We start from the raw sequence: 23,351 nt of genomic DNA, 5'->3' as shown, positions 1-23,351 counted from the left end.
GTTAATATCATTTTAAAGTAAATTTAAACATTTTATGGTTAAAACTATACATACTTACTTGTATGACTTAGTTACGTACATGAGAAAATAATCCAGTCCCCCATAAGTATTCACCTATGCACATTTTCTTTCATACAGTTACTATTCAAGCTGTCCACTTTTCATTTTACAAGGATAACATTTGCATATATGTAAATCACTAGAGAGAGAGAGAGAGAGGGAGAGAGAGAGAGCAAATATACGTATGAATATTAAAAAAAAACAGTATACTACTTACTAGTTCAACATACGTTAAAAGGGTATTTACCAATGATGAATGCTAAATAAAGATGATGATGAAGAATTAGCTATATGCTGAGGAGTTACATCTCCTCTGAGGCCGCCTCTTCACCTTCAGGAGGCACTAACTCAGGTGATTTGGGAGGCACTTCTTCAGTTGATTCAAGAGACACTACTTCTAGTGATTTGGGGAGGCTTTGGAGGGGTTTTCATGTGTGATGAACATGGTAATTGGTAGCTCTTGCTGCTTCATGGTGGTGAAGGCTTGATTATAGGGTTCCAATACCATATCAAGGATATTTTAGAATTTCAATGAGTGTTCCACGTAAGGATCCCATGTTGAAACAAACTCCTGGGCATCGTTTATCATTCTCTTAATTTGGGACAGGCCCACCTCCTGCTCCTGCTTATCTCCTGAACCTGGAATGTCATATTCCTCTCTGGCAGACTTTGTCAGGTCTTCCAAATCCTGGTCTGTCAGGGGGTCAGAGTAGGCATTGATAAGGGTGGTGACTTCATCATCAGTGATGTCATCAAAGCCTTCACTACCAAGAATCCTTGCCAACTGGCCCACCTTATTAATTGCAGAATGTCGAATTTCTTGAGAGAAGCCCGTATAATTATGCACACAATCCGGCCACAACTTACTCCAGCATGCATTCAGGGTCTCTTTCTTCATGTCCTTCAGTGGCCTGTCGATGATGGACAGACACGTGGCAGTCGTGAACGTACACCATTAGTCTTTCAGCGTCAATTCATTGTCACAGTCCATTGCACCAACAAGGAGCTGGAGGAAGTTCCCAGTATACAGTGCCATGCACTGGAGGAGAGAGGTGGTGTTGGGAGGGAGGAACTCGAACTGGATTCCCCTGTAATAAAGATCGAGAGGGTGGCCACCAGCATTGCCTATAATTAGCAACACCTTGAACTCCATGTCCAAGTCACCCAGGTATTGCCTAACTTGGGGAATAAAGCTCTGATGGAACCAGTACCCTGTAAGGACTTTGGTGATCCAGGCCTTGGAATTGTGCATCCAGAAGACAGGCAGCAATGCCTTGTTCTTATTCTTGAGTGCCCTGGAGTTTGCAGCCTTGTAAATGAGGCATGGTTTCAGCATAAAGCCAGCTGCATTCCTACACATTAGGAGGGTAACCCTGTCCTTCTGTGCCATGACTCTAGAGGCTTTAGCTTCATTAACTATGTCTGGGAAGGCATGTTTTTCCAGAACAGGCCAGTCTTGTCCATATTGAACACCTGTACTGGGTGGTATCCTTTCTCCTGCAGAATCTTCTTGAAGGTCTCAGGATATTTCGTGGCCACCACCTCTTTGTCCACTGATGCTGCTTCCCCAAGTACGGAAAAAGACTTTAGGTGGAACCACTTCTGGAACTAGTGAAACCTTCCTTTGCTCGCTTGAAAACCTGGAGAAGATGATGGTCCTGATTGTGGCTCTTCCTCCTCTTTGTCATCATCTTCCTCAGGCACAGGTTCATCAAAGCCTAAGAATTCTAATTCCACTTCTTCATCGCCTTCCTGTGCCTCTAGATTGCCGCCTTCATATTCCTCTAGGCCATCGGTTTCCGTAGCAGTTGATAACTGCTAGTAGAGTTGTCACTTTTTTGTGTTTGATGTTGGAGTCAAGGGGCATGTTCTTCTTACGGCAGTCCCTGATCCAGTATGACAGTGTAAATTTCAATTATACTATATTTTTATCTTGCACTGTCAACACTGTTTTAGCTGTATGGCAGTAGCTCATGCTTTCACTGTTTCTTATTTCACTTTCTTTTTTCTTAACATATCTCACCATGCTGTCATTCACATTAAAGTGGCTGCCAACCACGGCAAAATTTTTGCCCTCCTTCAGCGTATTGAGAACTTTCACCTTCTCGTTGAGCATCATAACGGCCTTCTTCCTTTTATTCTCTTTGCCAGAAGCCTTACAATGAGCAGGGCACTTTTTAGGAGCCATTTTTGGCATGATTGACCAATATTTGGTGATATGTAAAACACAGGTTTGTCATTACATCTGCGTATATCAGTAACTCACTATAAGTGAGGCTGATGAAGGAGAGATGCACAGTACCCACAATTCCATCTTTGTGAGATGAGACTCAAGTTTCAACCAATCAACGCCAAGTGTACAGCCACTGAGTGGCAAGGGAGATGAATGTTGCTCCTAGATTGGCTGCTTTGCAGATAACAGCCAATAGTGTGTTGAGTATCATTTTGCCAGGGTACTACTGTAAGAGGGCATCACAGCGTCATAAGAATTGTTTATCTATGAAAAGTTGGCTTGGGTGAAGCATCTTTTAAGAAAAACCAATTATGTTATTGAAATTTTGCTGTTTACATTAACTTTTTACTGAACTGTAATATTTGAAAATTAGTAAATCTTTTTTCATCATAAAAAATGTATTTAGTCACAAAAATATACTTAGTATGTATGCATGAAAATACTATGTACCATAGACAGAAACATACGTACCTTGCTATTCCTATTGTCTTATGTATTTTAGATGTGCTCTGTGTGCTTATAGGATCACCCTAAAACACTTTATGTACGTATGTATGATATTTAAAAATCATCTTAAATCAAAACATTTCATAAAATGTACAGTATGTGCAGGATATCAATGCACAATTTATACCCAATTTACCCAATACAGTTCAGTTTTCTCTCATTTGTGCTTGTGTTGCATGTACAGTACGTACAGTGGACCCCCGTATTTGCGTTCTCCAGATTCGCGGACTCACACATTCGCGGATTTCTCTGGGGAACGTTTCCCCGCATTATTCGCGGAAAATTCGCGCATTCGCGGTATTTTTCTATGATAAATATCCACAAATTCCTGTTTTTTTTTAATGAATTTCATCATAAAATGCACTTTTTATGATAAAACTATTAAAAAAACCAAGTATGAAAATTTTTAGTGGGTTTTTCTTGAGTTTTAACTAACAAAATAGGCTGTTTTTAGCATTTTCATAGGGGTTCCAAACATTCGCGGGTTCTAACTATTCACGGAGGGGTCTGGTACGCATCCCCCGCGAATACGGGGGGACCACTGTATATACTAGTACTACGGATTAAGAATATTCTTTGAAATCGCCCCCTAAAATGTCCTCTATATGTTCTGCTTCTCTTAAGGCTTCTGGCAAAGAGCCTAAGTGTCAAAGCTCCTTACAGTTAATGACAAATGAGGAGAAAATAGACATGATTATTATGTTAAGCAAAGACAAAAGTCATGGGAAGTAGCAGCCCATTACCAGCATGACTGAAAGTGCAGTCGTCTGGCTTGAGAACGAGTTTGAATAGAGTAAAATAATTGGGGATGTCATTCTTGGAGAACTCTCCGCCCTCCACTATCCCACCAACTGACTGGGATTTGGAATAATTTTGTGGTCTTTACTAATTGATCAGGGAAGTAAAGCAGATACAGACAATGGTCAAGGCATGGGGTAAAAGTAAAGAAAGGACTGCAAATTGTACCAATACATACTGTTAGTGAACCCATGAAGCCCTGCCATACCACCTTTGTTACAGAAAAACCTGTGAATTACCAAGTCCTTGTGTGAATAATTTTGGATAGGTTCCACAGAAAAATCCGCGAATCTCGAGACCGTGAATACGGTGAGCTTATGGGGGCCAGCTGGTATCCCTATATAAAGGGGTATAAGGCAAAAAATACAAAGTCATGATAAAATTCATGGAGCTTCGTATGGCATTGGAGAATGCGTATACGAAATATTTCGTCAAAATTCCTCTTAATTTCGTAGTTATAAGGTAATTAGTAAAAGTAACTCAATAAGCCAAAAACATTGATTCATACAAGAAAATGCAATATTTCTTGTGTTATTATAAATTTTGATAATTATTGTCAAACAAATTGTGAGCAATGGCATCTGTTGAGATTCTATGAGTCACAAGACGGGAAGTTAGCAAGTTACCCTTCAGTGCAAGCCCAAACATGATAGAGGGTACACGTGCGCGTTTCACCTCTGACGTTCGCTTGCTTTTACGTGTGTTTTTCTTTATTTTGGCATCTCGCTAACATACAGAAGAAGAAAATTTGCTCTAATAAGCCAAGTTAGTGAAGGAGAGAGAGCGTGTTGCGTAGGAAGGAGTGCCCCTCTCACCTGACGCAGTGCCCCAGGCTATGATCTATGAACAAAGGAATCTTCATTTATGATTAAATTATGATAAATAACATAGTTTTGGTTTATCATAACCACTGGTTCCATGCAACGCAAAAACACTATACAAACAAACAAACAAATACCCAAAAAGGAATATAAAATTCATAATAATCATGATTTGTTAACATTCTTTGTAAAAATACAATGTAAAACTTTGAACGCCTGTAACTGAAAACTGTACTTATTGACCTTCAATTTCTATCTTCTCCCTTAGTTTTAAAGCCATAGCATTGAAATTTGCTATAGAAAGACATTATAGAACAATCAAATGAAGCCATTTTTTCCAATTTTTGTTTCATTTTTGTTCTTACATTTTTCCCTGATTTATGGGGTTTATTTTTTTTACCATAATGAAAAAATTCATATCTAGCAAAAAAAATGACTTTAAAAAAAATTTCATTTAATTGGAGGTCTACATATATATATGGTAGTTATCCCAGGTCTTAATATTAAGGATCAAAGGAGGAGGTAGAATAAACTGAAGGTCAGAGGCAAAAATCATGTGATTGGAGATGTCCCAAGTCACCTTATTAAGGGGTATGAATGTAAAAGTCCTGTCCTTAAAAAATGGCATTAGCTGGCTGGCCCCTTAATGTAACTGAGTCTACATGAATAAGATTCCATAGTGGAGAAAGGAGAGGAAGAAAATATACCATCTACCACATGGCCCAGTAAATTCAGGTACATACAATCAATTTTGGAATAGTACTCACCTTACATAAAGATTGGTGAAAGTGGTTTAACATCCATATGTATTCTTGGTTAAAACTACATTAGTATCTTCCATTACATACTATGTAAGAATTAGAATTATGGATAAGATTCGTGTATCATATGTGCTAACTCTGACTTAAGTAGCTTTACTATGTCACAGTATTATACATTCTCGAAACAACTTTCTTAAGCCAACCATTACTGTAAGTTTATTACAAAAAAAATTTAGTTTTATGATAAACCTATATGTTATACTTAGCCTTTGCACATCTGTGTGAAATCCCAGATATTTTAAAGTAAAAAGTAGAAGAGGAAGATTTGCTACGTACCTTGAGATGGTGCTCAGGTAAGAAGTCTCCTTTAGGTCGAGGTAAGAAACTGGCTCTCCTATTGTGTGTGTGTGTGTGTTAAATTGTTCACAGTTGGCAATTTTTTCCCCGGCTCCATGATGATTTTGTATTTTGTTTCACTTGAATTTCATTTCATGTAATTGGCTTTTTACATTTTCATTAGGCATGTGATTATTTTGTGGATTTTGTGTTACGTATTTCAGAAGGTTTGTGTTTATGCTGGTCAGGAGCTTGGTTATTACCTTGCTGTTTCAATCAGTAATTCATTTATGGGTTTATCAGCGAGTGTTTGAGTACTTCTCGGTGTCAGGTGCTGTTTTTTTTCATTTTGGTGAAAGGTTTCTGTTTAGTGACTGCCTGTGGGCTTGTTACTGCTCAGCTCTTGTTTTGTGCTTTAACATTTAGTTTGCTCTCGAAATTAAGGTGTACTTGTTAAGATAAATTAGTATAAAATAAGATTGAGTACAGGCAGTATTAACTGTTTGAATGGCCCAGGTTCCTCAGATAAATTGGATAGGCAATCAGTTGTGTTATGATACTGATTTATTGATGATAAATTCAGAGCCACCCAAAAATTAACAATTAGAAAAGAACCCCTTGCCAAGTGAACTGTATTTATGTATATACATGTACAGTGGTACCTCGAGATACGAGATTAATCCGTTCCGAGGAGCCTTTCGTGTCATGAGGTTTTCGTATCTTGGACCACATTTTACATGTAAAATGGCTAATCCGTTCCAAGCCCTCCAAAAACACCCCAGTAAATTTCATAATAAAGCTAAATTGACCTATAAACAATGAAATACTACAACAATTTGGACCATTCAATACCTAAGTTAATAACGTACTGCTAATTACCTGTAAATATGGTGTATTAGTGTACATGGTATACAAGAAATACTGTACGTATGTAGTAAAATGTGGAAGCTTACCTTTCGAGGCTATCTCCAAAAGTGGCGACAGAGGAGAAGGGAGGACAAACGGCAGATACGTACGTACGTACACTTAACTTTACAAAACACATAAAAAATGTAAGGAAAATTAAACTAAAATTTACAAAACACATTAACAAAACTGTAGCACTTAACTTTACAAAAAACTAAAATAAAAAAAAAAAAAATTTTTTTTTTTTTTTTTTTTTTTTTTTTTTATTTTTTTTATTTTTTTTTTTTACTTTTTATACTTTACATAGTTTTTTTTTTTCAACTTTCTGTTTTTTAGTATCACTTGGTTCTTCCTTTTTACTTACTCCTGCTAATACTAAAGGCCTCTAAAAAATGACTATCAAAGGAAGATTGCTTCTGCCTACTTTTCACAATGTTCCTGAAATGACTCAGGCAAACGTCATCGAACTGTGCAAGCATACAACCTTTGTGAGCCTTTTCGGGGTGTCTTTTTTCTACAAACGATTGCACTTTATGAAAAGCGGCTAGAACATCCTTAATTTCTTCCGTTGTCATAGGGTTGTCCTCCTCCTCCTCGCTGCTACTAGAGAACTCCTCTTGAACGACGTTATGTTGCATGGCCTCCAACTCCTTCAGGTCATCCGTCGTAAGCTCCTCTTGGTGCTCCTCGAGAAGGTCGTTGATGTCGTCCTCGTCGACAACCAGCCCCATGGACTTGCCGAGTGCAACGATCTCGTCAAAATCTGGTTCCAAAACAGTTTCTGAATCGGCAGCACCAGCTTCGCCCACGTAGAATCCCTCGAAGTCTCAGGCGGATACGACATCAGGCCAGAGTTTCCTCCACGAGGAATTCAAGGTTTACCTCGAAACCTCCTGCCAAGCTTGGTCGATGAGTTGGATGCTTATGACGATGTCGAAATGCTCCTTCCAAAATTGACGCAAGGTAAGGTTTGTGGTATCGGTGATGTCGAAACATCTCTTGAAAAGATGTTTCGTATACAGCTTCTTAAAGTTCGATATCACTTGCTGGTCCATGGGCTGGAGGAGAGGGGTGGTGTTAGGCGGAAGATAAAGAATCTTGATGAAGGAATACTCCGCTAGGATATCTTCCTTGAGGCCAGGAGGGTGGGGAGGGGCATTGTCCAACACCAGTAGACATTTCAGAGGGAGGCGCTTCTCTTCCAAGAATTTCTTCACTGTCGGGCCGAAACACAGATTTACCCGCTCGGTGAACAAAAGCCTCGTTACCCAGGCTTTTGCATTAGCCCTCCACATCACTGGAAGCTTCTCCTTAAGCACTTTGTGGGCCTTGAAGGCTCGAGGAGTCTCGGAATGATACACCAGTAGGGGCTTCAATCTTGCAATCCCCACTGGCGTTTGAACAAAGTGCGACCGCAAGCCTGTCTTTCATAGGCTTATGCCCGGGTAGCTTCTTCTCTTCCTCCGTGATGTATGTCCGATGAGGCATTTTTTTTTTTCAAAAAAGGCCAGTCTCATCACAGTTGAAGACTTGCTGAGAACTGTAGCCTTCCTTGGTCATCATCTCGTCGAACGTCTTTTTAAAGGCTTCGGCCGCTTTCGTGTCCGAGCTGGAAGCCTTGAAGTCTGGGGTTGGCATTGATGTCCCTTCTCCTCCGTCGTCTTCGGCCTGGGCAATCAAATTGCCGAAAATAGCGCTGGCCTTGTGGGAGATTACCGTCTCCGTTATCGTATCGGCAGCGATTTCTTTGTCTTTTATCCAGACAAGAAGCAGACGTTCCATCTCGTTGTGCACGTGGGTTCCCTTGCTGGACAAAATAGTGATGCCCTTGGAAGGGGTAGCTGCTTTGATGACATCCATCTGCTTAAGGATGGTGCCTACTGTCGACGGATTTCGGCCGTATTCCTTGGCGATCACACTCAATCGCATACCAGCTTCATACTTCTTGATAATCTCCCATGACTACGTTATACTGTACGTAATTTACGTATAAGCAGAGTAAAGTTTTCACACAACATGATAAAGTATGTATACTGCAATGAAATTACTAACGAATTTACGTTAATAAACGAAATCGTTAGACCGAACGAATACCGCGTGCGTACAATAACGATGCTGGTACAGAGTGGCCGAAGAAGCACGCCGCTACGTAGATGCATGATGGGAGGGATGCTGACCAATAGGAGAGAAGGATCTCATGGCGGTGACTAGCTTCAGGAACCAATGAGAGAGCAGGAGGATGGTGGCGAGTCTACTCAGTTGGCGGTGCGCGAGTTTCAAAATTGTTATCGGTGGTTCGGGTGAATCTCGGATTTTACAGATACCTTTCGTATCTTGAAAACTTTTCGTATGTAGAGCCGTTAAATTTTTCGTGTTAGCTTTCGTATCTCGAGTTTTTCGTAAGTCGAGCCTTTTGTATCTCGAGGTACCACTGTACAGTAATATGCTCATAATTATACCCGAAATGAATCATTATTCATATTTAAATAGAAAAGAAGAAAGAAGAGCATAAACAGAAACGGACAAAAGTGAGTGCACAATCACCAAGGCCTCCACCAGATCCAGAGCACTTGTTATGTTATTAGCAAATGGTAACCATTCCAACATGTACACTTGTCATCATTGCCTCAAATACTGCGCAACACTAATGGCCTATGTGAAATTCTTCTACTATTACCTTTCTGATTTCAGAGGTCTGGATAAACTAATCCATTTATGATAATAATTACCTTTCTGATGGGTTTTTTCCTCAAATCTTCATCCATCTCCTACCCCTTGCAGTTCTCATTCAAGTAGTCTAGACCTTCCAATTATATCTGGTGCCCAGAGGAGTCCAGCCATATGTCCAAACCTTCTCCATCTCTTCAAACTTCCATAATTTCCCTTGTGGTATGATTTTTCACTATTCTTCCTCCTGACTCTTATTATTCTTTATCTGGTGTAGGATTTGCTGCAGTACCATTTAATGCCACAAGCCAGTTCTCCTTATCCAAGATTACTTCAGTACTTACAGTGGAAACATCTGCAATGAAGTACAGTTAAGGATCTTAGAAATTTGCCCCAATAGAAACCTCTTTGTCCACAAAGTTGTGGAGCTGATATAATTATATATGCTGGATCCCTGCTCTTGTGGATTAAAGGAAATTATGCTGATGTAGCAGCCAAAGCTGCAGCTCTAGTGACTACCTCATATATGCATGTTCCCGTCAGTGATATTTTTTAGTCTCTAAAGCCTATCACTTTTAATAGATAGCAGTCTTTGAAGAGAAGTGAAGCTGCTAATAAGTTAATGCATTTAACCAAATTTTGGATTGTAAATTGACTTTCCAAAAAGAACACCACATTGAATTTTATCCAATCTTTAAATTGGCCATGTTTGTTTGTCCCATTTATTTTTGTATCTTAATAAAACGAAAGTAAAATACTAAACCAAATTAAGTGGGCCCTGTCTCTGTGAAGGGAAAAACTCCCTTGGGAGATGGACCAGTACATCACTCATAACGCAAGTGATGACGATGCAGAGTTCAAGTCGTACCTACTGCAAAAGCATCTGTCCCAAGGATGGTCAATATGGCAAACAAGGAAGGCTTGTCTAAAAAATGTTGACGTCCACAGAACTTCTGGCTGGATAAAATAAAAAAAAGTGCAGGCTACGATAAAAAAACCAGTTGGAAAAGGAGAGTGAAGTGATACACCACTCTCCAAGGTGGTTGATGAAAGACTGCAGCATCAGGAGGTTCCGAGCCTGGTCAGTGACCAACATCTGCCTCATATACGCATGAGTTGCCAGATGCTACAGATTCCTATTTCTACAATCTGATTGTTTTTAACCAGTTTTCAGCTTGGCGCTAGATTATCCTATTGTTAAGACCTCAGGTTTGTTAGCTATGAAAAATACAAACTAATATAAAATTTGTCATTTTTGATGAATAACCCATATGATCCACTCTTGCAGAGTGGAGGGAATGCATAAAAACACATGAAATAAAGCATATTTTATGCAATTGTCCAATTTTCAACCAGCAGCAAATATCAAGTTTTGGAAAAGTGTGTATTAAAGGAGTTTCTACGGAGTCTTAGTTTTCTGTGTATCCAATTATTATATCATTGATTAATTGAAATTTATTGAATACAACATACTTGTGTAGAAACCCTTTGGATTAGTCCATGCATAAAATAAGCAACCAGGCAAAGAAGTTAGACAAGTGGGTAATTTTTTATTTATTTATTTTTTTTTTTAGGGCTGCCAATGCCACTAATACACCTATTGTTTTATCTTAGGCACTCTGGTGTTTTCAACAGGTTATGTGACAACAACTTGGCAGTAGCTTTGTTGTGTACTACTTAGCTAACATGTACTCCTTTCATCATTCCCATATTCTTACAGTACAGTCACTTCAGACCATTATGATGTCGTCTTTAGCCTGTGAAGTATTGAACTCAAGGCATTTTTCCAGCACAGCACTAGATATTGAGTCTGTTTTTGAACACAACAGCCTCAGGGTGGTTGCCACATTGTTTGATTCATGTGCAGTAGTACACTGTCATCATTCCAATTAAGGTCCTCTCTTTGATGTCATTACACTTACAGTTGTCCTGTTTGTATCCAGTTTTCTGAGCCAATATTTTATTGATTTTTAAATAGCTGTGTTCATACAAGAGCAGGTATGTAAGCCTTCAGACAATAGAATATAATGTTTAACATTAAAGGTAATGGTTCCATTCTAAGAAACTTATAATTTGTGCAAATAATTATATTTTTGGAAGGCATTGAGAACTTGTAATTTGTTTAGATAATTATATTTTTGGAAGGCATTGAGAGGATCCAGTATCCAGTTACCTTATTTACATTTTAGTAGACAAAAATTTATAATTTGTTTCATATAGTTTAATGAGAATGTGCAGTAATTGTTTTAAAATCTTTATTGTACTTTCATTCTAGGTAAGACAAACCATTGGCGTGATAGTGTATCTCGTTCAACTGTGGCTCTGGCAGAGAGCATGTCATCTCCTACTGGTTCCACCATGACAGGTGTGCTCCGTGAGGATGATTCTGTTCATGGACACTTGAAATTCCATCACCATGCATTGTGGTAAGCAGGATTCCTTGGTTTCATTTATTATAAACCAGGGAAAGGCTGTGTTGTGCTAGGATCAGGTAAAGCATTTGAACTGACTAGAGTCAGGTTGGGCTAACTAAAATAGATGCCAAGGATAAAAAAATACCAAAAGGATTTGCTATTATTCATCTTACCCCCTCCTTCCTTCAGAATCTCTGATTATTCTGTGTACTATGGGAAGAGTTTACATTCCTATGTGGTAATTGTGCTTTTAACACCAGGTTTAATTATTTATATTTATGTTGTTACTGAATGGGTAGCTTTTTGATGATGATCTTCAGAGGTAGTTTTCTAATTTGACACTGGTCTTAAAGGGAATGTGTGTAGGCTCATTGGTGAGTTACTTGAGAATGATTTTAATCTATTTTACTGTAGTCAAAGGGAATTCATTTACTAGTGATTCATGCTGAATAAACTTGAAATTTGTATGCCTTATTTTTATTTTGATGTAATATTGAAGGTACTGTTATCGAAATTAATTGGTTGTGTCGTGAAGAAAGCACTTCTCATTTCAATTGATTTTGTTTTACCTCTTGAAATTTGGCAGCCTTAGAATAAGACAGTTGTTGGGCTCATTATTTGACAGTTCTGTTATTACTTTCTGCCCAGATACAATGTGCTCAAGGTTGTGATTCCTTAGTGCTCTACATACTAGATGATCAGTTTTATAAGGATTTTAGTAATGTCTGTTGTATTTTTTTTAACTTTACTTAGCTCATCACCCATGTTTTGTTAGCTGTTTTATCTGAGTTTGGGCCAACAGAGGCTGTTTACTACTACATTATTACTGAATACTACTTCATAGGAGTGTTGAGAAGTTGCATACTATTAACATTTTTCAATTATTACATTTTGTGCTTAGAATTGTGGAATATAATTTATAGGTACCTTAGCATCCTCAGTATTATATTTACATGTTGTCACAAAACCAAACTGTTGCTTTAATGTCATTCACCAAATTGTCACAAGTCATTGATATTTTGATTTTGATGTTTGTGTGATATACTGATTTAGGACCTGTAATACTTAGGAATTATAATATTTATGTCAAGTCTCTAAAATCCTAATATACCTGTATATATCAGGTTGTTTGAAGAGCATACATTTTATGATATTAAGTTTTCAGGGATATTTTTGAAAAGAATCAGACTATGAGAAAATGGAGGTAGTACAGTTTATTTATACTTACAGACTCAGTATGTATATTTACTCAAGCTGAGTGACTTTTTTTTTTTTTTATGATTTAGTTTGTAGTTTAAGGTATTGGATCTAGATAGGATATTTGGATTTCTGAGACCTGTGAATCTCAAGGATGTTAACCAAAGAACATACATATGGGATTTAACATTAGGCCATTATAAATGGCGTCATTGCCATAGTTGGAAGATTTGCCTTTAGTGTGTCATCAGGCGTATTCACCTTTCACAATGAGTTTAACTCTTGACAGGTGGTCTTTGATCAACACAGTATAGTAGGCTGTATGGTGTTTGCCATCCGAAATAGGTATATAATGCTAACTCCACTTGAACATTTTGCTTAATGGGCACATTTGGAAGACTTGATTTTTTTATTTTGATGTTTTCTAGTCCAAGTTGGCTTTTGCCAGGGCTGTTTCTTGCACTGAATGAGGATTACATTTAAAACCCAGATTATCATCAGGGGCTTTGAAATCAGCTCTCATAGGAAGGGTGTTTTATTTTGGAAGTAAAATATGTATAATTTAGATTACATATTGTAATATTAACTAAAATTAAAATTCAGCCTTTTATGTATGAATTTATATTTAACTTACACAGAAAGATATTGTGACTTCTGAATTCGCAACATTTTTTTCTATGGAGAAGTCTTTTTCACTATGTAGTAGTAAAGGAGAAATGTTCCTTAAGATATTTACAGTTCTTTTATTTGATAATTCTTTTATTTCAAGTATGTATACAAGTACTTCACTAGTGCAGTATTGGTTGTAGGTAAGAAACCAAATGCAGATTGGAAGAAAATGGTTTTGCAGTCTTCAGGTCTTGTGGCTAGGACAGCTGTCTTTTCAGGGAGCTTGAAAGCGTTCTGGATGAATCACAGCTTTCCATCAAAGCCTGTGCATGTAATCCCATGTCAAATGGGATCTAGACTCTTTCTCAACAAATAGAATGTTCTTGAATTCTGTCCAGTGAAACTGCCACATGTTCTTTCAAATTCTGTAGCTTAGGCTTCGTGTACTAAATGCAAGGTATTTGCTGTACTATTAAAGGAAGAGCAATGGACAAGATTTTAGTTAGGTTGGCTTGATGCTTGCCTTGTTTTACACTTGAGGGTAGTATGTTTTTTAACATAATTGAAGAACTTATAGGGGAAATCCCCTGTTGTGATACTGTACTACTTTTAATTTGGAGCTATTGTTTATTAGTTCCAGGATACAAATGTTTGTGATAGCTAGATATCCTAACAGAATGGCCAAAGCACACTATACTACTTCCTCCACCTGTGTGAAAAAGGAGCTGCTGTGACTTTTTCATGAATTTGGTCACATTATATTTTCATTTAGCAAAGGTAGAATTTAGATTTAAAAGTAAGCTAGGCTGATTGTTTCAATATACATAGGTTATATAGACAAAGTATACAATATGGTAAAGTTTATGAGGGTAGAGAATGCTCTTACACTGCAATGAATTGCCTTAACTTTGCACTTTTATTACAATTAGTACAATGTAGTTCAGCATCTCTGTATGATATTTAGACTTCCAATTAAGCCTTAATGTTAAAAAGTACTTAGTAAATTTAGCATGAAATACCAAAGATAGGGATGCATTTTTAAAAGTTGATTATCGTAAGTTTAGTCTTTTCAAGTATGGTAAATTTATAATCAGGCTCCCAGTTTCGTTATTATGGTTGCTGTTGTTACTATTAGTATGCATTGCACTGACATCTTTTGTTTAGTTTGTAAGTCACATCTTGTGGAACCTCCAAAACTATTTGATATAACGGCCTTTTTTAAGGGGTCTTGAACCTGCAATTGCCATTTGCTGTATTTAGTATTGCTTTCAATGATGCAGACACTTTTTTTTTTTTTTTTTTTTTTTTTTTAACCTGAGAAAGTCGTGTGAGGAGTAAAATAGTTCATCTAAATCTGTAGTTGACAATAACAGTAATATTCTTTTATTATACTTTGTATAATGTTATGGTTTCTATGTATCTTAATCCTTTGCTATTAATTGATTGACCATGGGAAATTTAGAATATCCTTTTGATTTTATTTACAAGATAGTGAAGATTTAGAAAAGAGGTTCTATGCAACAGACTCCAATTGAATACTTTGTCATGTTTTTAAAGGCAGAGCATTTTATCATTATGAAATTGCTTGAATTGTGTCAGTTATGAATCAGTTTGAGGTGGATACAGTTAAGGTGTGCCACTTACAAACTGTATTCCATAGTGTTGTATAACCCATTCATAAGGATTGCTGCTAGACTTAAGTACTGATGACTGATAATCAGGGAAAAATATTTTTAAGAAAATTGCAAGTAATCACTTTAAATAAAAAAAAAACTTGTATTAACCTTGAGGTGGAAGCTGTTATTTTGATACTACTCCAAATGGGTGAACAGAAATACACAAAATGCAGAGAAATATTCAAATTTTGTCTTAAGTTTTCAACTTTGGAAACAAATTGGATTGATGGATACAAAGTATGAAAATATCCATATAATCATAAATGGCCTAAAATGATAAGATTGACAACCTCCCTGAAGTTATGTGATTGTAGTTTCAGAGTAACCTCTTAATAAATGCTGTTGCTGCATTTTGTTTTAGTACAGTGTGCAGCAAAACTCGTGTGACTTGATTTCAGTGATTTTTGTTCGAAAAGTGACTAACTGGCAACTCTTACCTTCTTCACATTTCTAATGATGCTAAATTGTAAGAGCGAAACATTTTGCAACTTCGCTAAAAAAAATACCACTAAGCATGGTTTTAAAGTATAATGCTATATTTTTTATCAAATTATCAGCTAGATCATTATAAAAACATCAACACCTTAATTTTCAATTGCAGCAAATATGAAAAGATGTAAATACTTAATAAATTTGACTTTTTAGCCACCATGGTAATGTATCTAATGTAATGAACGTGTCGGAGATGTAGTTGTGGGCGTGAGATGTCAATAGAAGTCATCTGTTAAACATGGTTGTAGCTACCCGACAGCCACCGGAAACGTGGCCCCCCCCACAAACTTGGAGAACTATAGTTGAGCTGCATCTCGTCAGTTAAAAAAGAAAAGGAAAAAAAAAGACATAGCCAATCGTCTTAACATCAGGAAGACAACTGGATATAGTTGGCTAAAACAATACAATAAAGGGGAAGGATTGAAAAGCCATCCTAGATCTGGGAGACCCCGCTGCACAACTGCAGAAGATTAAGTATTAACTTATTCATAACCGGCGAGCATCCAATTTCATCATCATTTTCAGTGGAACGGGCAGATTTCAGTGGAACGAGAAGAAACCTGTATACAAATATCAGTTGACACTGTAAGACGTCTGTTTCGATAAGCTGGTCTTCTTTGTAGAAAACCTGCAGTCCAGCCTCTACTTAGACTCATAAGGACCGTTGTCCAAGTTTTGAGCTCGAATATCTGTGCAAGAGCAAACAGTTTTGGGAAAATGTTATATTTTTTTATGAGAAGACATTTTGCAACGACCAACAGGGAAGACTGCACTGTGGCATCCATTAAAAACCATATCTTGAGATTTACTTAGGATTTCATTATTCCCAACTGGTGAAAGGTGCATATGTCCTGCCAGTTGTTTAAATGACTTAGTTTGCCTCCCATCGCCTTACCCGTAGACCAGTTTCACTTAGCCCTTCTTGATTATATTATTCATATTAACCGTATAGGCCTATGAAGAAAATAATGATGGAAGTGTACCACACCAAGACTGGATGAATTTCACAAATCCTGCTTTATGGTCTGGTTGACACCTTTTATAAGTTACAAAGATTTGAGGCAACTTGTTGCTATCTGCAGTATAGCCAATAGCATAGGGCTAGACTCCAGTGCCATATTATTATTATTATTATTATTATTATTATTATTATTATTATTATTATTATTATTATTATTATTATTATTATTATTATTATTATTATTATTATTATTATTATTATTTATAATACGTTGCTGCTGTCATTCTGCAGAATCTGCACTCAACAGTTTTAGCTGATAATATCTGGCCTGGTTATATTCTTCCATTCCTAAAGTAAAAGTAAAATAATAAAAATTAATTCTGTTTCTAATAGCAAAGATTACTCTCCACCTCGCTTATTTATTCATTTATTTATTTACTTATTTTTCTTCAAATTGAGAAAACCCCTTGGGAGACTAGACCTATATAGCCTAAGATATGACTTTTAATAATTTATTGCAAGTATCGACATAATGATCCTGACTAACATTTGCTTTATAGAGAAAACTAAAAAAAGCAAAGAGATAATAACTTTGAAATCACATCCCAAATGCATCAATTTTTATCATTAGACTATGCTCTGTTTAACTTTTCCTTTTTTCACTCCATCACAACATCTTTCACTGTGTCCAGAATGCCACTTCCAAGACTCACGGGAGTCATAGTGAGTAGAGGGATTCTTGCTACAGTAATATATTTAGTTTTCATTCAGAAATATTACTGAAGCATGAAATATTTTTTTTTCACGTTCCAATATATTGCAGTGATATGATTCTGCATAACAAGTGACCAACTTTTCCTCACACATACACATATACAAAATATGAGATTTAATACCAAGTGGCAACTTGAGAACAACGCTTGTCCAGTACAAAAATAAAAGTTTCACGAATTTTGCTGCATACTGTACATAAATAATATTGTTATAGATGTAGATTGTTTACACAAAGCAACATTCATATATACATGCATTATATGTAAAGAATATAGGATATGTATCTTACATGAAGTCTACTTGAATTGAATAGTAAATTTGGCTATAATTTTCACTGCACAGTATATTCAGTGCATACACTGAATAGCAATAAACATTTATATAACACATAATTGAAGTTATTCGAGTTTTCCTTAAAGATCTTATTGTATTTTTAGAAAAATACTGAATGCTTTAGATTCATTTAAATGGCCTCCTGTGCCTTTTTGCCTTCAGTTGTATTTTGCTTATCATTTACAGGTAAAAAAAGGTAAGAGAGAAATTCACATCATATTGCTTTCGTGTTTCATGTTTTTTCTTGGTAATTGGTTCTGTTGTTTGTAAGACTGCATTGTCAGACAGGAGGATTTTCTGTACACTTGAGACAAAAATGAACTTCTACATCATGTCAGGTCACAGAGGTATGTAGTGCGGGGTTGTAAGTCATGAAGAGTGTCCGAGATATAGTTTTTATTGTTACATTATGGTTTGTTGGATTAATGAGTCCATATCTCAAGAGTTGTTTCTGCCTGCTTCTCATAGAGAGATGATAATTATGATTAAAATCCAAGAGAGGCCATTATTTTAGAGCATTATGCTGGTACATCATCCTACCTGAATGGACCTTTTGTACTCTGGGATACTCTGGGAATTACAATTATCTATGTGTTAAAAATTAGCTTTGTGATTTGGTTCAAGCATTTGCCGGTAATAGTACAGTAATAGTAATTTATATAAGTTTTTACTCCTAGATCTACAGGTTTTCGTATGTGAGAAAGGAGATTGGAACATAGGTCGTGTATCAGGCATATCATAACACAGCCAGAAGATCATAGTAGTTCTAGTCTTGGTTTAATTAAAATGACAACAAATTCTAGACTTTCTCTTTACATGTAATATTCACTCAGATCTGGTGATAAGTGAATTTTTCTTTATACCTGTTTTAGCTTTCAGCTTACGGAGTTAGGACTCATACTACTTTTTGGTAAAGAGCAGCGCCTTTTTTTTTACCATTTTCATTTTCATCTGATTTCCAAGGTTTGTAAGCATTATGAATGAATATAAAAAAAAAAGAAGTCATATATGTAATAAGTTGTTAAATGATGCATTGGCAACCAATACTTTTTCTTCAAGTGATAAAAATATGTTTTAGCAGAGTTCTTGAGCCATTAAGAAAAGTCGCAGAAAGGCAGCTATGTGAAGTACTGTATTATTTAAGTTTATTTTTGTAAAAGATTGTGTAATTTCTTTATTGTATCTGTATTTGTTGAGTGGTTCAATCACACAAGATGAAGTGAAGCCTGGTATCATGTTGGTGTTTGCTGAAGAGTTTTTTTTTAATAACTACAGTATGCTGTATTCAAGAATGTTTTATGGAATTTTATGAAGTTACAGTGGCCCCCCTGTATTAGCGTTCTCTGTATTTGTGGACTCATGCATCTGAGAATTTCTCTTGGGAACATATCCCCCTATTATTTGCAAGAAATTCGCTCACTCGCAGTATTTTTCTATGAGAAATATCCACAAATTCCTGTTGTTGTTTATCAATTTCATCATAAAATGCACTTTTTGTGATAAAACTATTAAAAAAAAAAGGTATAAACATTTTTAGTTTTTTTTTTTTTAGCTTTAACTAACAAAATAGGCCGTTTTTAGTGTTTATTTAGGGATTCCAACTATTTGCTGGTTCTAACTATTCACGGACGGAGGGTGTCTGGTACGCATCCCCCTTGAATATGGGTGGACCACTGTGCTCTTAATTGTATATATCAGATTATTGTTTTATATTTATTAGTTTGAATTGTATTAAAATGATTGGTTATATTGTATATAATTTTAGTAGTCTGTATTGGAATCGAAGATCTTTTGTCCTCCCTCTTTTGGTGCAATAATTTCCAGATAATAAAGGGATACAATATACGTATGTGGCTGGATGGAGTGGTGCTTGAAAACTTGAGAATATCACAAAATGGCATTTTAGAGGCCTGGGTAGGAAACAGTGCTGTTTATATTTAAACTACTTTGACACCTATGAAATTGTAATTGTTTAAGAATCTCTTATGGAATTTTTTAGAATATAGGTTATTTATTAACTTTGTGCATGTGGAGATCTTGAAGATATTTTCTTGGTAAATATTTATTTATACACTATTTAATGCATCTCTTATTGTTGAGTCTTTTCATTTATTTCAGAATTACCAAAGCCATTTTTTGACAAGTGTGTTGCATTTTTTTTCCAATAAATATCTAAGATATTTTTAAGACTCAACATTTTACTGATGATAAGCATACAGAGCATTTGAAGGCTTTGGTTTTATTTACCACATTTAAGAGCAACTGTGCACAGTGGATTTGGATAGATGCAGGTACGTAACAGCTTACACTACTAATATAGTGAAGCAGTTTGAAAATAATGGTTCTATTACATTTGCAAAAGACCTTGATGCCAGTTGTTACGGGTTCTAATATACAGTATGATGATTCCGTTTTGAGGCAGAAATGAACTAATGAACTCTGGTAAAATGATGTAAAGTCATATTGAGTCACATCCATAGTATATTATGAATATTAAATTATCCAGTTTTTCCTTAAGATTGACTATCTCTGTATTTCCTTAACCCTTTTTAACCTTGCTTCAGCCAGCAATTTTTTTTAAGTCAATCCAGTAACTTTAGATGATTTGCAATAAATATAGCTGCTAAGGTGGAATATGTATTTAGCAAACGATTATAGAACCATGTAAAAGGCTGTAGGTGGAGTAAAACTACATAAACCTTTCTCGAATAAGCACAATTATTGTGTAAAAAAGCTCCATGCTCTCTCTTTAAGATCCTTTACATAGTAGAGTAAAGGGTAAAGGTCTTTGAATAAATACTAATGTGTCCAGATCTTGTTTATATTTGCTGATATGTATTGGAGGATGAATTTTAGACAAGATTTTCTCAAAGAACAACTCCTTCAGCCATGAGAATTGTTTATTATGACTGCAAAAGGCCAGAGTTTACTTTTTTTATGGTTTTGCTCTATTTTGTCAAGTAGTGTATTTGAAAATAGACTGCCTCAGTACTTTGATATGTATCAAGCAAGTTAATCATGATAAAATCGCTGATAAGTTTGAGAGATTTATAAGGGATGGGATTTGAAATTGAGTTTGTGTTATGATAAGCATTTCCCTCAATTTAGAATATGACAGAAGCAGGTGTAGTATTATTATTGAGCGATGTTATTCTGATGAATAAAACATATTATTGCCATTGTTTCTTCAGTTACTAGCTAGTTATTTATTTGCATAAGTGGGAGTTACTTTGCATTAAATAATTTAATATCATGAACTCAGCCTATCTAACTTTTGCTGTCATATCATTCATCTGATTTCTCTGCAAAGCATTAGTAAAGAGGAATATGTAATGCAAGTTTTTGGAAGTCTTTAATTATGTGTAGCTAATTTTATATAGATAATATGGAGCTTACCATCTCTTCATCATTAGTACGAGTCTTGTATAATTGCCATTGGTAATTCAGTCTATTTACTGTATTTATGTTGTGAATTTTCTCATCTTATAAATGTTTTATTTTTTTATTTGTTTATGTTAGATTTATGGGAATTATACTTGTTGTGAGTGTATAGTTTTATTTTTCAAATCAGGTCTGTTCATGGGATTTATCAGATATTTTCTAAAATTATCATGTATATGACAGATATGGTTTTTTAAGGAAATGTATTGTCTGTTGTATACAGATCCCTTTAAAGGAAAGCACAAAACGAGAGCACAAAATTTTAATTTCATTTCATAATGAGTTACTTTCTTTATGGACCTAAGATTTTCTTGGAAGGCTTAGAAATGGAATATGTACATTAAAAGTTTTTTTTAAGCCCTTAAAAACTATTTTCCTAAAAATTCTCATGTACAGCAATTAAATTTACATTCCACAAATTATATAAAGCTACTGCAAATGTTGAAATATGTTGGACCCCTGCCCATGTAGCCATTAATGGTAATGAGGATGCTGTTACAGTAACCAAAGCTGCAAGTACTAGGATCAGATCTACATAACCATCCTAGTCAGTCATCATGTAACATCTTTAAAACTCATCAATTTGAATAAATGGAAAACTTTATGAAATAGTGAATCTGATGAATTTCAGTGGAACAAATGCATGGTTGTAGTACATTATTCAAACCAAAAAGAACACCACACTGAAGTAACTTTCATCTTTTCTTCAAATTGGTCTCACTTGTTAGGCCCATTGATACATACTTGATGAACAGTCCACATGGCAGTTGCTGTGGATAGAGAGTGCATGTCAGAAATTAGCTTTACATAATTTTTGTGAATGTCAAGTTTCAGAGAAAAATCAATTAAGAAAATGTGAATTCATAATTTTTACTTTTTATTTCATTACTGAATTTTTAATTTTACATTTTATTTAACATACTGCATATTTTAATTAAAAACAGACACTTTTGTCAGGCTATGAAAGTTAATCATGTTACCTCAGTGGTCTGGATAAATTACTTGATGAAAATATAAATTATTAATATCTACAGAACTGCTAGTTACTAGATGAAATGTAAGTTGTATATTAAACCCATCAGGCCAACCCCATTAGAGGTAAGTATTTCAACTGACATGGTTTGTGAAACCACTAAATAATAAAGCAGATGAAGATTAGCACTAATGGAATACAGAAGTTGTACCCTTTAACAGATCATTATTTTCATGGCAGGTTGTAATCCATCATCTATGTTGCCAATATCCAAAAATCATATAAACAAATTAAAACAAGGAATGGTGCTGTGACTCCTCTTGGCAAACTGATTAGTGACATTTTCATAACTGCACATGTTATGATCCAAGAATGATCATAAAATAATCAATAACATTGTCATTGTATGAACTGGTTGTCAGTCTTTCTCAGCTTCTGATTGCTAGCATGCCCATGTTATAGTTCATTTTAAAGGTATCCCATTGGAATGAAGTCATTTGCAGTTTGGTAAACCAGGACCATCTAAACTGTTCTTTGCAGCATCAATAACATTGATTCTTTTGAATCAATGTTTATGTCTCATATATTTTGAGAATTACTGCCACTGCTGTAACGAGAGTGACGGAAACCACCCTTGTTTTCCACACTGCACACACATCAGTTTGATAAGGAGTTTATTCGTATTAAATATAAATTGGAGATTTATCATATACTAGTGTTTCTCCAAGATATTTCTTTTTCGTTCAAAGAAATTTTGATGTTAGGTGTTCAGATTGAAAAGATTTTGTCTATTTTTGCAGTTTAAAATAAACTTATTTATAGAAATTGACCGTACCCCTTAGTTGTGTACTACTACTACTGGATAAGTCATTTTGAATTTTGCCTGTTTCAGGTGCCTGTTCATTTTATGCTCTATGGAATAGTTTGTTTAACTCAAAAGGGCTCATGCCCAAAAATTCTCTCTCTCTCTGTCTCTTTTGAACTCACTCTCTCTCTCTCTTTTGAATTCTGTAACATGAGTTGAATCACAGTTGATTAGCTATTAGACTTCACTCAGTCGATTAGTTATTAGACTCCTTACTACGAAAAGGATAAAATAGTTTTACTTTTAAGACTTCAAATTAACTTGGTTTTTAGTAATTCTGAATATCTTTAGTAGTAGGGCTACAAAATGACCATCCTTTGTAATGTTAACATACTTTTAAGAGAAATTCATGTTTATGACTTTTGGTTTCATTTAAATACTCTGTAATATGCTATTGCAATTATTAAATGTTAATGTCAATTGGATTGTTTTTTCATTTCCTATCTGTTAGTGTATAACCAGTTGTATTTGCCTGACCATGTTTATAATAGCCGTGGTGGCTGGTTTGACCATCACACAAAACACTA

The 23,351-nt window shown here is 35.5% G+C and overlaps 1 protein-coding gene across 1 annotated transcript in view; it reads left to right on the top strand.

The window, feature by feature from the left end:
• The window catches only part of LOC135218793 (alpha-tubulin N-acetyltransferase-like), a 157,545-nt gene extending 134,298 nt beyond the window's left edge, over positions 1-23,247 (top strand). Inside the window, exon 8 of the mRNA XM_064255243.1 lies at positions 11,365-23,247. Coding sequence (XP_064111313.1) covers positions 11,365-11,519 — 155 coding nt within the window. The 3' untranslated portion in view covers positions 11,520-23,247. The remainder of the gene's footprint in view (positions 1-11,364) is intronic.
• Positions 23,248-23,351: the final 104 nt, after the last annotated feature.

This window comes from Macrobrachium nipponense, chromosome 1 (genome assembly GCF_015104395.2).
Source record: "Macrobrachium nipponense isolate FS-2020 chromosome 1, ASM1510439v2, whole genome shotgun sequence".
Classification (NCBI taxonomy): Eukaryota; Metazoa; Arthropoda; class Malacostraca; order Decapoda; family Palaemonidae; genus Macrobrachium; species Macrobrachium nipponense.
The sequence above is the reverse complement of the archived record's forward strand: the minus strand, read 5'-3'. Positions and strand labels throughout refer to the sequence as shown.